This window comes from Saccostrea cucullata, unplaced genomic scaffold (assembly GCF_032062105.1).
Source record: "Saccostrea cucullata isolate Sc308-1 unplaced genomic scaffold, CSIRO_AGI_Scuc_v1 ctg883, whole genome shotgun sequence".
NCBI classification, from domain to species: domain Eukaryota; kingdom Metazoa; phylum Mollusca; class Bivalvia; order Ostreida; family Ostreidae; genus Saccostrea; species Saccostrea cuccullata.
This window is the reverse complement of record NW_026925411.1, coordinates 2,146-19,008: the sequence shown is the minus strand read 5'-3', so window position 1 is coordinate 19,008 and position 16,863 is coordinate 2,146. Positions and strand designations below refer to the sequence as shown.

Sequence of the window (16,863 nt, the reverse complement as noted above, 5' to 3'; positions counted from 1 at the left end):
AACACATAGGACGTATTTTAATTATACTCTACCAATAAGACAAACTTATCGACCTTTGAACCCTTTCTTTACTCACTTTCAAATCATGGCGCTCATAAACTTGAGACAACAGAAAATGATGATATAATGTGGATCATGAAAACAGTTCCTAGGAAAGTGAGATAACTTTTATTTTAACATTTTCTTTTTGGTAACAGGAATGACATAAACTTGTAGGACATATCACTTTCTGAATGTTAAATGCACAATACTAGGATTTAGTGGGCGGCATAAGTAAAACAATCATATTAAATTAATCTGTAAATGAATTCAATTAATATGAGGTGCGAAATTTGTACATATATTCACAGGGTAATATTTTCCCCATCATTTAACTAAGCATGTTATAAAATTTTTGTTGAAGTGACATGGTTTTACTGTTAAATTTTGCTCGGAATGCATAGAATATTTTTTATAAAACACCTGAGATGATCATAAGATAACTTATAAGCTGTATGACCATGTATATTAACCAACGGGGAAAAAAATTTCCCTCTTAAGAATGGTTTTCCTATTATTCTGATCAAAAGACAAAAAAGTGAACTTTTTTTGAAAATGACCCATTAATCAAAATTTGTGCAAAATCCTATGCGTGAAAAGAAGAAAACACTTGCTGTGGCCTTCAACTCGACAATTAGATATATCGGCGTCGTATTGTCAATTAACAATGTATGTAGATACGATATATCCTGGTGAGCTTGAGATAAAAGATACCACAGAGTCTGACACATCTGCTAAATTCATACCTGGATATTTTACCTGAAAAAGACGTTCATACAACCAAGCTCTATGATAAACGTGACGACTTTAACTTTTCTATTGTCAACTTCCCTTACTAATGCAGCAATATACCTTCATTACCTGCATACGGAGTTTATATATCTCAGTTGATTCGATATGCAAGAGCATGCTATACGTATGAACAGTTTCTTAAAAGAGGTAGGTTACTGACAGACAAGTTGATGAAATAAGCATATATATCTGCAGTCTCGTTTAAAGTCATCATTTCGTAAGTTCTATGGTCAATACAATGACCTTGTCAGCAAATACAATTTATCGTTGAGTCGAGTGCTGACTGACGTTTTTCATACTTGTTGGTAGTCAATTATAGACAAGCAACTTGATGAAACAAGAATATCAACAGTCTCGTTAAAGTAATCGTTTCGTAAGTTCTGTGGCCGATACAATGATCTCGTCAGCAAAAACAATTTATCATTGAGTCAATTGCTGACAGACATTTTTCATACTAATTGTTAGTCCATTCTTTATACACTGAATTGACGACAGATTTTCCATTATTTCCTGATCATGACAAGGAGCACATGGCGGGTATGAACAGTCGGCAGGGGATGCTCACTCCTATAGGCACCTGATCCCACCTCTGATGTTTTGGAGGTCCGTGTTTGCTCTGCTCCTATTTTGCGTTGTTTTATGGACTTTTCATATTGAATACTGTTCCTTATCCCCATATGTTTTATATCATATTTGTACATGTTGTGTATGTTTCTCAACTGTATTAATTAAAAAAAATATTTAAACTTGTCACCGTTTGGTAGGCTGGTAATGATTCCATGTCTCTGAGTTACATTAAAATGTCATGTTCATATGCATAATTAATTGATCAGACGACCTATATTAAATTTCCAGAAGACCTTTAAAAATTATTTGATTTCATGATAAAATGTGCTTTTGCTGCTTCCTTTAACGTAATTTTACCGCCAAACGACTTAAATTCTTCATTTGTAACATTTGAAAAATTCATTTCCTCCAGAAGATTAACATTTTCAATCACATCGTCTACATCTAGAGAAATTTTTATGACATTGTTTGGTTGTTTTTAAGATATATGTCTGATGATAAACGGACTATTCATTTTCTAATTCAGTTTTTTGGAATAATATTACTTAAGAAATTGCTTGTCGGTTTTTCCCCTTCTTCTATTCATTTTGCCCTTGACCTTATATAATTATTCACTAGCCATTTTTACTTTTAAAATATCTTCCAATTCCATTCTTTTCCTTCAAAAATTTCAATATTGTTAGCTCTTCTGAGCCAAGGGCTCAAAGAGCTAATGCTATGGCAATTTGTGCGGTGTGCGTTGTGCGGTGTGCATCAACTGTTTAGAATATGGGCCATAACTCAAGAACCCCTTGGTCAATCAGTACCAAATTTGTCACAGGGTATTCTTGGCCCAAGGGCTACCATTTATACTAAATTAAGGGTTGGGACCCTTACACAAGGGGAGATAATCAGGAAAACAAAACCAGAAGCACTGGTTGCTAAAAAATCTTCTCCATAACCACCAGGCAGATTTTCACCAAACTTACATACAAGAATCAGGATATGTCGAAGATTAAAATTTGCACGGGGAATTACCCTGGGGCAAAGGGCGTGGTCTCAAGGTCACTTCAAAGTTGACCTAAATTTACAATTGGTAAAAACGTTTATATTTTGCTTAATATAAGGACTAGGATCATCAAATCTTGTAAGTAGATGGATCTTAGGACTTCACATCATGTTGACTCAAAAGTAGGTCACGGTGACCTACTTTTTAAATTTTGCGGGGATTTATTTTCAAATTGATTTGAAGGCATATTTTGGACACTTTAAGGCCTATGTTCATCAAACTTTGTCAGTTGATGCATCTTGGGTCCTCAAACAATGTCAACTTAAAAGTAGGTCACCGTGACCTACTTTTTGCACTTTATGACTTATCTTTTTTAAAACATTAAATCCCATTATTTCAGACACTGGGAGGTTTAGAATCATCAAATCTTGTACTTCGATGCATCTTGGGACCTTGAAACATATTTATGAAAAAGTAGGTCACTGTGACCTACTTTTTGAATTTTGCCGACATTTGTTTTCAAATTGTTTAAACCGCATATTTTGATTACCTTCAGACCTACGATCATCAAACTTGGTCAGTAGATGCATCTTGGGTCTTTGAAAAATGTCGACCAAAATGTAGGTCACGATGACCTACTTTCGACATTTTATGGCTATATTTAAGTATCTCCGGTACTTATTGGCTTAGAATCATCAAACTTTGTGAGTTGATGCATCTTGGATTTTCGGAGAGTGATGACCAAAAAGTAGGTCACGGTGACCTACTTTTGCCATTTTATGGCTTGATTTAAGTATCTCCGGTACTTATTGGCTTAGAATCATCAAACTTTGTGAGTTGATGTATCTTGGGTTTTCGGAGAGTGATGACCAAAAAGTAGGTCATAGTGACCTACTTTTGACATTTTGTGCCTATAATTAAGTATCTCTTGTACTTATTGACCTAAAATCATCAAACTTTGTCAGTTGATGCATCTTGGATTTTCGGAGATTGTCGACCAAAAAGTAGGTCACAGTGACCTACTTTTGACATTTTATGGCTATATTTAAGTATCTCAGGCACTTATTGGCTAAGAATCATCAAATTTTGTCAGTTGAGGCATTTTGGGTTTTCAGAGAATGTTGACCAAAAAATAGGTCACAGTGACCTACTTTTGAATATCTCAGGTACGTATTAGCATAGAATCATCAAACTTTGTCAGTTTAGACATCTTGGGTTTTCGGAGAACGTCGACCAAAAAGTAGGTCACTGTGACCTACTTTTGACATTTTATGGCTACATTTAATTATATCTGGTACTTACTGGCTCGGAATTATCAAACTTTGTCAGTTGAGGCATCGTAGGGTTTCATTGAATGTCCAACAAGAAGTAGGTCACGGTGACCTACTTTTGAATACCTTAGGTACTTATCGGCATAGAATCATCAAATTTTGTCAGCTTAGGCATCTTGGGTTTTTGGAGAACGTTGACCAAAAAGTAGGGCACCGTGACCTACTTTTGACATTTGATGGCTATATTTAATTATCTTTGGTACTAATTGGCTTAGAATCTTCAAACTTTGTCAGATGATGCATCTTGGGATTTCAGAGAATGTTGACCAAAAAGTAGGTCATGGTGACCTACTTTGGAATATTTTCAATCAAAAGGTAGGTCACTGTGACCTACTTATGGTATTTTATAATTATATTATAATATCTTCAGTCTTAACTGGCTAAATATTATCAAACTTTGTAAGTTGATGTATTTTGGGTCTTATGATACTAATAGAGTTGGAGGCTTCTAAAAGAAGTGATAGATTGTATAATTTATCAGAAGAGCGATTCAAGGCCCTTGGGCCTCTTGTTTATAGATCCATGTGCAAGTTCTTCCGAGGAAACCTTTTTCTTTTGTAAGTTTCTCTTCTTGGAGACAATCCGTTTTTCTAAGACGAATATGAAATGCATTTCCCTATTTCCACAAGAAATGTTTCTAAAAATAATTGATCATTGAATGGAAACACAATATATTTTCATCTCCAATGGCTTTTAAATTATCTATGAAGGATATGGGGATAACGAACAGTAATCAATATCAAAGTACATAAAACAATACAAAGTAGGAGTAGAGCAAGCACGGACCTCTAAAACATCAGAGGTGGGATCAGGTGCCATGGAGGAGTGAGCATCCCCTGCCAAACGGTCACACCCACCGTGTGCTCCTTATCATGATCGGGAAATGACGGAAAAATCCGTCGTCAATTTAGTGTATAATAATGGGCTAAAAATTAGTATGAAATTAGTATGAGAAACGTCTGTCAGCATTTGACTCAATGGTGAATTGTATTTGCTGACAAGGTCATTGTATCGACCAAAGAACTTACGAAATGATGACTTAAAACGAGACTGCAGATATTCTTGTTTCATCAACTTGTTTGTCAATAATTTACCTCGTTTTAGAAATACGTAGAGCATGCTCTTGCTTATAGAATCAACTGAGATATATAAAGATATATAAACGCCGTTTGCAGGTATTGAAGGTATATTGTTGCATTAGTTTATCATAGAGCTTAGTTGTTAGATTACCATTAACGTCTTTTTCAAGTAAAATACGGTATTCAATAATGAAGCAGATGTGACAGACTCTGTGGTATCTTTTATCTCAATCTCACCAGGATATATCGTATCGACATAGGAATGAAAATTACCACTCTTAAGGAAGTTCTAAACACTGCACACTAAAAAACAACACGTATTAAGGTAATTTCATGCAGTTAGAGTGATCTGCCCATAAAAGTAAGGTTTTTTAAAATTATTATTTACAATTAATCTCATGTTTGTAAAAGATTAAAACATTTTAAGCATTGTATAAGACCAAGAATAAATAACTGAATTCATTCTTTTCCTTTTTAGCTCACCTCGACGAAGTGGAGATGAGCTTATGCTATACCCCCGGCGTTGGCGTCGGCGTCCCAGGTTAAAGTTTTAGGAGCAAGTCCATTCTCAAGTGACTATAAGCCCTACCCGAACCAAACTTGCATGGATGATGCATCTAGGGATGTACACTACCAGACTTGCTTCGGATGCTGGATCTGACCTACATTTTCTAGATGAGTGACCAGGTTAAAGTTTTTGGAGCAGGTTAAAGTTTTTGGAGCAGGTCCATTCCCAAGGAACTATAAGCCCTACCTGAACCAAACTTGCATGGATCGATGATGCATCTAGGGATGAACACTACCAGACTTGCTTCGGATGCTGGATCTGACCTACATTTTCTAGATGAGTGACCAGGTTAAAGTTTTTGGAGCAGGTTAAAGTTTTTGGAGCAGGTCCACTCCCAAGGAATTATAAGCCCTACCTGGACCAAACTTGCATGGATGATGCATCTAGGGATGTACACTACCAGACTTGCTTCGGATGCTGGATCTGACCTACATTTTCCAGATGAGTGACCAGGTTAAAGTTTTTAGAGCAGGTCCACAGGAACTATAAGCCCTATTTGGACCAAACTTGCATGGATGATGCATCTAGGGATGGACACTACCAGACTTGCTTCGGATGCTGGATCTGACCTACATTCTCATTCCCAAGTAACTATAAGCCCTAGCTAAACCAAACTTGCATGGATGATGCATCTAAGGATGGACACTACCAGACAAGCTTCGGATGCTGGATCTGACCTACATTTTCATTCCCAAGTAACTATAAGCCCTAGCTAAACCAAACTTGCATGGATGATGTATCTAGGGATGGACACTACCAGACTTGCTTCGGATGCTGGATCTGACCTATATTTTCATTCCCAAGTAACTATAAGCCCTAGCTAAACCAAACTTGCATGGATAATGCATCTTAGGATGGACACTATCAGACTTGCTTCGGATGCTGGATCTGACCTATATTTTCCATACAAGAGACCAGGTTAAAGTTTTGGGAACAGATCAATCCAAATGAACTTGAAGTCCTTGATATCTGCAGTATTAACAGTTATAAATATTTGTTTACACGATACATGTTTTTCACGCTACACGCATAGAAATGTGTATATGACATGTAAGGGGTTAAACACAACTTGCAAGAATATTGTTGTTGGGATGAATACTTAATATTAAGAAAATATGATGTGAGATTTGCATTACTTAAACTGATAACATTCATCGAGGTGAGCTTCGTAATCTTTGATTACCTATGTTTATACTAGCAGTTGACTGGGTAATGAAATCAACCCTAAATGGGAATAACACAGGAATAAGATGGACACTCTTTACCAATCTTGAAGACCTAATTACAGATAAATGCAGAAAAAATTGGACTAAAAATCAATACCAGGAAAACTGAAGTTATGTCATTAAACACCAAACAACCAGCAAGAATACAGGTTGATGGAAACGACCTGAGCAACACAGCAACATTTACCTATCTTGGCAGCATAGTTACATAGATGGAGGTGCGGAAAGATATAAAGGCCAGACTAAGTAAAGCCAGAGGTGCCTTCATTAGCCTCAAGGACATCTGGAAAACAAATGATATAAGTAGAAGGACAAAAATAAGAATATTTAACAGTTGCGTACTGTCTGTCCTACTCTATGGGTCAGAATGCGCCAGAATGACAGAAGGAGACATATGCAAACTCTCTAGTTTCCACAATGGATGCCTCAGAAAGATCATGAGGATTTTCTGGCCAAACAAAATGACAAATGTGGAACTACATGAGAAGGCCAACACAGACAACATGCGGACCTTGTTGACTAAACGGAGATGGCGATGGATACGGCATGTGTTGAGGAAGCAATCCGACAACATCACCAAAGTAGCCCTTAGATGGACACCAGAAGGGAAGAGGAAACCTGGTCGGCCAAAGATCACCTGGCAAAGGACGGTTGAAAAAGAAATGAGGGAACACAAGCTAACGGGGGGAGAGCTGGAAAGAAACGCTAAAGATAGAGAGAAGTGGAGAAATCTAGTCCTTGCCCTATGTGCCCACGGGCATAACAAGGACTAGGTAGGTAGGTCTGTAGAGCTTGTAGTAACACGACAGTAAATTCTCTGATATCAGAAAATAATTTGTTTTGTGGGACTTTTTTCCTCCAAGCGTATCTCAAAGCATCCCGATTCTTTTTTCTCTAAATATCAAAAAGTAATTATCTTCGATAAGCTCTTTAACCATCTTTCTTTCATTTATTTATATATTTATGAATATATTAATGTTATATTTAATACAAGGTTAAAGTCACCACATGATATGACATTTTCACAATTTGAGTCACTAATATTTTCATGATTGCTAAGTATATTTAGACTTACTGTGGAATCATTAAAATTCATGGGGGCAATTTTCATGCATCAATTCAATTTTGCAGGTTCGTAGGGAGGTTATTTTGTGTACTCTGTTGAATCTAGAGTTATTAGCATATAAAACTTTGTAACCGTAATTTGTATGGGATGTAATTCATGGATGAAGTGTAACTCGAGTTCAACGAACATTGAGCCACCACGAAATCCAATGATTTCTCCTGCCAATAAATCCCATTAATGATTATTACAGTAAAATGTTTCCTCATTTATGAAATCTGTGAAGTATTTATGATTTATACTGACTTGATTAAAGGCCAGATTTATAAATGCAGTTATGGTCTGCTAGGGCTTGCAGGTACTTAGGAAAGGGCTGGTAATAAAAGAGATTAGACTATTCACTCATTTAAATATTAAATCATATCCAGAATCTGAAGCAATTTTGAGTGTGATCCTCTGATGCATGATCAATGCTTCTAGCTATGGCTTAGAATTACACTGAAATAAAATGGCTTTAAAAAATCAATCTCATCTTTGAATGCTGCATTTCACCTTCATTTTCCATATATAAATTACTAGTGTAACGGTTGATTTTGCGCATATTAAAGGAACGCGAAACGCGCACCATACTTTATTAACCGACAATCTATTTAATTACAGAGTTTCTGTCCTTGCGCCAGGTATTTAGTTTTATAATTTTATTTAGAAATTATATTATTAAAAACTTAATAAAAATTCTATTTGAATATTAATGTAGTTGTTTTCTATTTTTTATTAATTTTCAGTACAGTGATTTGAATTTATAAAATTATTAGTTTGTTGAGTAAATCTCTAAGATATAAACTGGTTCGTCACTGACAGGTTATCTATTAATATTACTCACTATGCTGACGCCCCTGTTATGAACTGAACGTGTTCGAGATAGAGTTTGAGAGTGATGCGTGCTACGGTAAGAATGGTGTTAATCTAGTGAAATACAATGAACTGACTAGCGATCTGCTCCTTATATACGTGTTGTAGGGAGAGCGTTGAAGAACGGGAAAAATGGCGGACTATGCCTATTTACGAGTAGTGTTCAGCTTTAATCTAGTGTTTTATTAAACTTGAATTACTCTGAATATTATACCTTTTTATCGTTAATATAATAAATACCGATACCTTGTTTATTTCAATGTAGAGACCACACACGCAGTGTAAAACATTTCATGTGTGAGTGACAGGGTGTGGCATCGCCATATTTTGGTGGTATGTGTTCAGTTGAATTTAAATTCATTTACCGAATAATTCTTTTATTTTTGTTTGTGCGTTCTATTGGTAAGGTGTGTATATATATTTGTTTGTTTGTAGCTCATTGCCAATTTGATATTTAATTAAAAATAAAGAACCCTAAAACGAACTTGTCTTTATTCGTTACACTAGCATTTTGAATGATCTCATCATATTCTTGTAGTGTGACGCACTTTTAAAAACACCTTACACTAACCTCTAAATGATTGTCCTGGGGGTAAAGTCATATGGTTGCCCCTTGTGACAAGATGTTTCTACGATTTTGGTACCAACACTTAAGGCCTATTGATCTTGTAGTTAAAAGTACTTTTGTAATAAATTAATGTTACCCATTCCTTCAGAATTATTGGTGCTTAGACTTTCTTATGTTTTCCTTGTGACACTACATTTCTTGGGAATTACCAAGTTGACCTCCTGGCCTTGGAGTTTAACCTATCTTTGGAAAACTTTAAACCTTGACCATAACTTCTGAATAGTTTGAGCTAAAGTTTTAAGATTTTACACGTGTATTTCTTGTGAAAAGATGTATTTCAGGGTACGTTTCAACTTCCTTTACCTTGAAGCTTGACCTACTCTTCAAATCTTCAACCTTGATCATATCTTTTTAATGGTTGGTGCTAGGGCTGTCAAATTCATAGATACAATTGTGTTCAACTCAAAATCCATAAAATCGTCGCCAAATGATATTTTTTTTTATTCCGAAGAAGTAAACGAGAGGAGAGACTCAAAGAACAAAATATATCTATAACAATCGTAATAGACGTCAGTAATTTAAAAAAGAGTGGATAGGATTTATATTACTAAGTCAAATTGTCATGTTCGTAGGTTTTGACCTTTCCATAATTGAGAATTACAGTCGAAAATCATTAGATTTGAATAATTTTGTTGATGATTAAGGACGATTTTAATAATTTACTGCAATTATAAATTGCAGCATTCGGAAATTGCAACATTCATGTTTCAAACGGAGAACAGTCATGAACAAAGAGATGTTCGTTTGTTACTGGGCCTTATTTATCATTAGTTCGGCATACTTTGGTTACGCCGTTGGTAAGCATAAAGAATGAACGTTTTTGATTTAAAATACGGAGTATTGTACATATATGAGATCGTGAGGAAAGTTTGTCAGTGGAAATTTTAAAGGCTTATAAATTCAGTTGTTTCAATGTTATGTATGTTCAGTTTTCCTCTTGGAAGTTGGAAGCTTTTTAAAAAAGTATAATGTATAATTCGATCTTCACCAGAATACAGTTGTGATAATGGGGACATTGTTCAAAACAGGCTCTTTAAAACGAAGTTTAAATTGCTATTTGTTCTTTAATTTGTTCCTCTTATGAACATGTAGGTAATGTTGTGATGAGGCGAGATGACATCGATATCTATGAAGAAAAACGTGATGACTTTGAATACATAAATGCTACATACGAGTACATAAACGATACATACATTGAGGACGATTGTCCTGGCTTGAATGCCTGTTTCTTTGCACCACCGAATTCAACTGACCAAGAAGGAAATATGTACCTTGGAGAAAATTTCTTCACCGATTATTGCAAGTCAGCATTTCATGAAGGTTCTCATGTAAACTTGGGCGTATTGCGAAAACATATTTTATTAACTAACGTGCAAATTGTCCCTTCTTAGGCCTTTGCTACTTATTATCTATCGTTTTTACAGGTATGTCCAGGAACTCGTTGATTGTGTGGAGGAGTTGGATAGTTTTAAAGTCACAGAATGTGTTGATCAAACAAGATTCATCTCAATGTACAAGTCGAAAGAAACAAGTCTTTGCATTAATCCTATATACCCACGTACGTATTTGACCAAATTACACGGAAATTAGTATTTGTTCAAAATTTATAACTTTTCTCTTTTATAGGTTAATATTTAAAAAAAAATCGACGTTCTTTATTGTAGTCTTAAAGAACTTGCGACAGTGTATGAACAGACTGAACAAGAAGCTTGGTAACTATACTGAGATATTGCATACCCTAATGGGTCCCCCTGGACAGGATTTCACAGCAAATAATAAAAATGTGTCTAAAGAGTCTTTCTGTGGGTAAGTTTTAAAAGGATTCTGATTACCAGTTTAATTAACACGTTTAATTAAGTTTTTTTTTTTTTTAGAAAAAAATGGTTAAACAATTCTTTGTTCTTTTTTCTTCTGAAATATTTTTTTCATCGTATGAGTAAAAATACATATTTTGGGGTAAACAGAGTCATGGAGAAACATACTACACCCTAAAATACAGTTTTATAACCTGGCAATCTCCCCGAGAAAATGTCTTCAATTTGGTCCAGGTTAACATCACACATTTGATTCAAATACTTAAGTAATCACTGTCTAGTTTGTTGGGTATGTCAGGCCTGGGGGCCATAAAAGTTAGACGAGCTCACTTTTGGTCTCAGTCTCATTTTTAACAAAGGAATGTATAGTGGAAAAGTGAGACTGAGATCGAAAGTGAGCTCGTCTAACTTTTATGGCCCCCAGGTCAGGGCTTCAACATTAGTTAGTCCGTTATGCAATAAATTCATACCATACAATATTAAGAACTTTACTCTTAATGCTAGATTCATGAAATAAACAAGCAAATTCAAAGAAATATGGTCCCCCGCTTTCGGTGTCTTTGTGGATGAGATGTTATTTTTTTATGACATATTGTGTCTAATATAAACACTATATCATATGTCATTTATTTAAAAATTATCATTGAAGTTGTTTTTTTTAAAATAAAGTCAATGGTGAAGGTCAAGGTCACGAGGTAAGAAATCATAGCATGCTCGAAATTATCTTGTCACAGGTAATACACATGTCAAATATGAAATCCCTTTCTCTTCTCAATATAAGGAACAAGATGTGTTTGTGAAACACTGATGACGCCGTATGGCAACATAACGAAGATTAAACTTTTTATTAAATGCAAATTAAATATATTATTACCCAAAGTAGGGTTTTTCTCACAAGAAATGCGATTGTGAAATACAAAATCCATAGCAAAAGTTAAAGTCGAGGATACATTTTTGAAAGGTAGATCAAACTCCAAGTTGAAAGGGTCTGAGTTGTTGGTTTATTAAGAAAAATTTTCTCACAAGGATTACATATGTGAAGTACGAAAACCCTAGCCCTTACCGTTCAAATGTTATGGTCAAGGTTTAAGTTTTTTCATAAGTACGTAAATCTCCAAGGTCAAGGTCAAAAGGTCAAAGTTGTTGGTATCCAATGAAAGATCTTGTCACAAAGAATACATATGTGAAATATGACAGTCCTAGTACTTACCGTTCAAAAGTTGTGAAGTTTTTAAACAGTAGTTTAAACTCCAAGGTCAAGGTCAAAGGGTCTGAGTTGTTGGTATTCAATGAAAGGTCTTCTCTCATGGACTACAAATGTGAAGTACAAAAGTCCTAGCCCTTACCATTTAAAAGTTATGGTCAAGGTTAAAGATATTTCATAAGTACGGAAATTTCCAAGGTCAAGGTCAAAAGGTCAAAGTTGTTGGTATCCAATGAAAGGTCTTGCTACAAAAAATACATATGTGAAATATGAAAGTCCTAGTCCTACCATTCAAAAGTTATAGCCAAAGCATAAGTTTGGAATTTTTGTGTAAAAGTGGGTCAAACTCCAAGGTCAAAAGGTCAAATTTGGTGGTACCCAAAGAAAGGTCTTGTCACAAGGAATACACATGTGAAATATGAAAGTCATAGCTCCACTGAATCAAAAGTTATGGGCAAGGTTAAAGTTTTTGTGACGAACGGACAGCTAGACAGACTGACGGACAGACGAATGAGATTTAATGTCCCCTTTCGCGAAAGCAGGGGACAATAAAGCTTGTATACGTTTAAAATAGGCATATCATATGCCTTGTTCGTCCAAATCTCTAATAAAATCATTTCCAATTGACTTTAACATTCTATCAAACGGATGCCCCCAATGACGAATTTTAAATGTAATATATGTGATTTTCCTACGCCTGGTTTATTCAAATAATCATTTCGACGCTCTAATGAAGCCGGCTGGTAATAGAAACAGAGAGCACTTTGAGATGCTTAAAAGCATTTGTTATTGAAATTCTTGAACCTTTTTTAACCAAAATTTAAATTGATTAAACACGTTATATTTTTTTTTATTGAATAGAACGTACGATGAAATTTTGGACGAAACAATCGATGCATTTAAAAGATGTCCTTCAAACAGTATTCAATGGTCAGAAGAGAATACCAGCATCCTTCGTAAGAACTACTACCCGGTTATCCTAGGGAGGAAAATACCATTCCAGTGCAGTGATCCAAAAAGAAGGTTGACAGGAGATCGGATAATATCAACATCATTCGAAAAAATTAAAATCCAGTTGTATTTTGGAGGAAAACACAATTCCACTGCAGTGATCCAGGTTTTTGACAAAGCATAAGAAATCTGGAGCAATTTTTAATTAACTTTTAACTAACAAAATCTATGTTCAATACTACATTATTTTACCTCTATTCATTGTCTTGCCATCAATTTTCACTCAAAACAGACAGACGTGTTACAAAAATGTTTTCACATGTACAGATGAAATTTTCCAATTACTGCAAATCTCTGAAATATATAACTTATCACTGAACAGACGTTATTGTAAATAAGCATTAATCACTATAATCATGTTTTGATTTCCTGATGTCATACACAAATTTCTTCAATTAAAAAAAACTAACTCAGAAATGTTCTTATGATGTGATTGTTTATCAGAGAAATCCATATCGTTAGTATTTACTCCAGTTTTAACACGTATTCTGAAGTTTATATTAAAAGCATGCTGGAGTTCTTTATTGACAGAATCTGTGTAGTAATTAAGGACCAAGTTTTTTTAGACAAACTGTTGGCACTCATTTCCTCCTTTTTAGTCGACATATTCAGTTTGTGAGTACAAAAGCATGCGTTCACACATCGATAAATTCTGAAAAAAGAACATTAAATTCTATAATAAGAATGGGTCGGCTATTAAAGGCGCACAATAAGTGCCCATCAAAATATTTGTGCTTTTTTTTCCTGTAAGTAATAGTTTTTTTCGATATAATTTTATAAAATACTTACTGTCTCTATAAAGAATGTATAAAACTTCAGCAATTTACCCATGGCGACTTAGTGTTGAATTACTTCCAATCGAACTTCCGCACTTCTTAAATTAAGAGAAAACATGTTTATCAGAAGTTTTCCATCAAAAATGTGGTAATATGAAAGCATTAGTAACAATACTTATGAAATTGAAATTCAAAATAGCAATCATTATTTATGACTTAATATATTTTATTGATTTGCTTTTCATTTATTAACATAAAAAGGTCCATGTATCACAACGCTAAACAGAATCATTTTGATCATGTTATCTTTGATGAACAGAGAAAATGTCCCCTATAGATGAAACCTGAGTAGACTAGTAATCTAATCTTCTGTCCGTTTATCTGTCTAGCTATTCCTCCATTAGTCTGTTTTGGATATTGTTTTCTCATAGACATGTATTGTGCATGTACTAATTACGTGACTGTCATGGGCAATCTTAATTCAATACAGAGTGGGGTATACTATGTCATTTCAATAAGTACTAACGTCATGTGATAATATAACAGCTTTACAAATATAATTCAGTTTTGAAATGTTCTGCTTTACATTGCGTCGATTTTCTCGAAGTAAGCCTGAACAGTGTTGCATAAAGTCTCACTCTATAAACGCTGATCACAGGGCCATGAATTTCATAATTTTATAGAAAGTATCCAATGCTTATTACAATCATGGCAGTAATTTAACTGTTTGATAGCTACGGCCTACGGGTAAAAAATAAAATTAAAAATGTATTTATTTATGTCCCACATTAAAAAATATTTACATTCGTTATGTTTTTCTACTAAGCCAACTGTGAAATTGATTTGAATACCATTTTCGTGTATACTATACTCACGCGTAGAAATATACACGGAGAAACGTGCGTTAACGTGACGTCACAATAAGGCTACAACGACGTTAGTAAAAGTATAACGATATAGGGCAGCGAGAAATTCAAATATAAAGTATATTTTTGTGCTTCCAACAATGTAAAATGTAAATATAAGGAATGCTTTTAAGTTAAGTGTGAATTACTGTTGTGTGAATCACACAGACTTGCACATAGGCGTATTTTTCATGAAGCGGTAGCGCGCTTCATGAAATATGCCTATGTGACAAGTCTGTGCGATTCACACACCAAAACGGAAATCAACTACAATGTATTTAATACGAAATAGTGTACGGCTTCTATTTCTGATGAAAATCCGACAAATGCCCACGCCGGGGATCGAACTCACGACCGCGATAGTCCGACGCGTTACAGATTACGCCACAGACGCCGTTATCTTTAAAACTGTAATATATTTACATATGCGATATCACCCCTGTCAACACGCGATCGGCAACGCGGATGCGATCGGCAACGCGGATAGTTAAATTCAACTACATGAGGAAGATGAGGTTAAATAAAACATTATTTTGTCCTATTTCCTCGCAATTTTCCTTCAACATTTCTGACTTTTTAAATGCCACTAGACATGTTTAACACCATAAAAGTCCTCTAAGCATTAAAAATCGCCATATATTATGTTAAAGTTAAGTTTTCCTTGAACATGACTGCCCTAACGTGACACATGAAGCTCGTTTAAGTGGTATTTCTTACCTTATTACGTATACCCGACAGTCCAAAAGGCACATTTGAATTGTAAATAGGTAAATAATAAATTTTAAATCCGATTTGAAGTTCTTCATCAAATAGAAAGCGTTGAAATAACGGTTTGAAGTGAACACATGCCAAACGTTTTGGCGATCGGCAACGACTCTATATGCGATCGTACAACAAAGAAAATATGATAAACATGCGATCGTGCAACTTGAAATTTATAAAATACTTTTAATGAAATAAAGTAATAGATAGCTATGTGGTATGGGTGGAAAGTCTGCCGAAATAGAACGAGATACCGAGCATTTCATTTTCGAGAGGGAAAGAGCGAATTTATCTTGTATATTAGTTGAATAATGTCCGTATTATAAGAGAACAAAATTTAAAACTCCATGGAACTCCATGGATATTATTTGATTATTGTTTAAAACAGACACCTATAGAGTGTTATAGGACCGAATTTTAGCAATATAGAAAAAAGGTTTTATTGTCTATGATATGGCAGTTCAATTACAGGAGTTGGCATACATATCAAAAACTGAATTTTTTTCAGAAAAAAAAAAATGTATTAATACTATAAAAATAACGATCAAAGGAATTTGCATACCTAGCAACTTTACCGAATATTTTCAGTAAAAATGTTTTGTACACGCACACGTTAATATAACAGCATTATATGTATTACAGTGTATTTTCTAATTTACTGAAAACTGTTATCATTATTAGTATTATTTTTTTTTAAATTAATTGCCAATTTTAATATCATGCACGCACATGTACAATGTAGAATCGGGGGTGGGGTGGGGTGAAAACTTTACTTTCATAGACGTCGGAAGCAAATTGAAGGGGGGGGGCTAATTTGAAGTTGGGGGGGGGGGGGGCTAAGCCAATAGAGTGGTTGTCCCCCTTTTGCAGTATGTAGTCAAATCCGGGTAAGGCAGCTGGTAATTTTGGATAAATTTGTTTGTTCAAGAACTTGAATCATAACACCCCCTCCCGCCATCCCACACAACACATTTCCGAAATTGAATCTTGAGTTTAGAAAATGTTCCTTTATTTACACTTTGCATGATAAACCATCTAAGATATTTAGGGGTTTTTTGGGGGGTGGGGGGTGGGGGGTGACACTGTTATGAAAATTGAGGTAAAAAATCTACTTTACATTTTTGTTAGCCATCAAACTCTTTTTCAGCTGTATCTCTTTAATCTACCCAGTTAATTTCAATTTTCTATATAAATGTAG

At 34.8% G+C, this 16,863-nt stretch overlaps 1 protein-coding gene across 1 annotated transcript; it reads left to right on the top strand.

Annotated features, from left to right (window-relative positions):
• Positions 1–9,732: 9,732 nt before the first annotated feature.
• On the top strand, positions 9,733–13,595 carry LOC134268780 (uncharacterized). The gene is made up of 5 exons (XM_062751026.1): positions 9,733–9,990; positions 10,286–10,496; positions 10,618–10,751; positions 10,858–10,999; positions 13,073–13,595. Exons 1-5 carry the CDS (start codon positions 9,918–9,920, stop codon positions 13,344–13,346), a joined length of 834 nt encoding a protein of 277 aa, XP_062607010.1. The 5' UTR covers positions 9,733–9,917; the 3' UTR covers positions 13,347–13,595.
• The last annotated feature ends 3,268 nt before the right edge of the window (positions 13,596–16,863 follow it).

Bases quoted from the DNA above. Each gene is read 5' to 3' on its own strand.
- LOC134268780 (XM_062751026.1), top strand. From the start codon at position 9,918: ATGAACAAAGAGATGTTCGTTTGTTACTGGGCCTTATTTATCATTAGT. The intron at 9,991-10,285 runs GTAAGCATAAAG...ATGAACATGTAG, and splicing joins ATACTTTGGTTACGCCGTTG to GTAATGTTGTGATGAGGCGA. The intron at 10,752-10,857 runs GTACGTATTTGA...TCTTTATTGTAG, and splicing joins CATTAATCCTATATACCCAC to TCTTAAAGAACTTGCGACAG.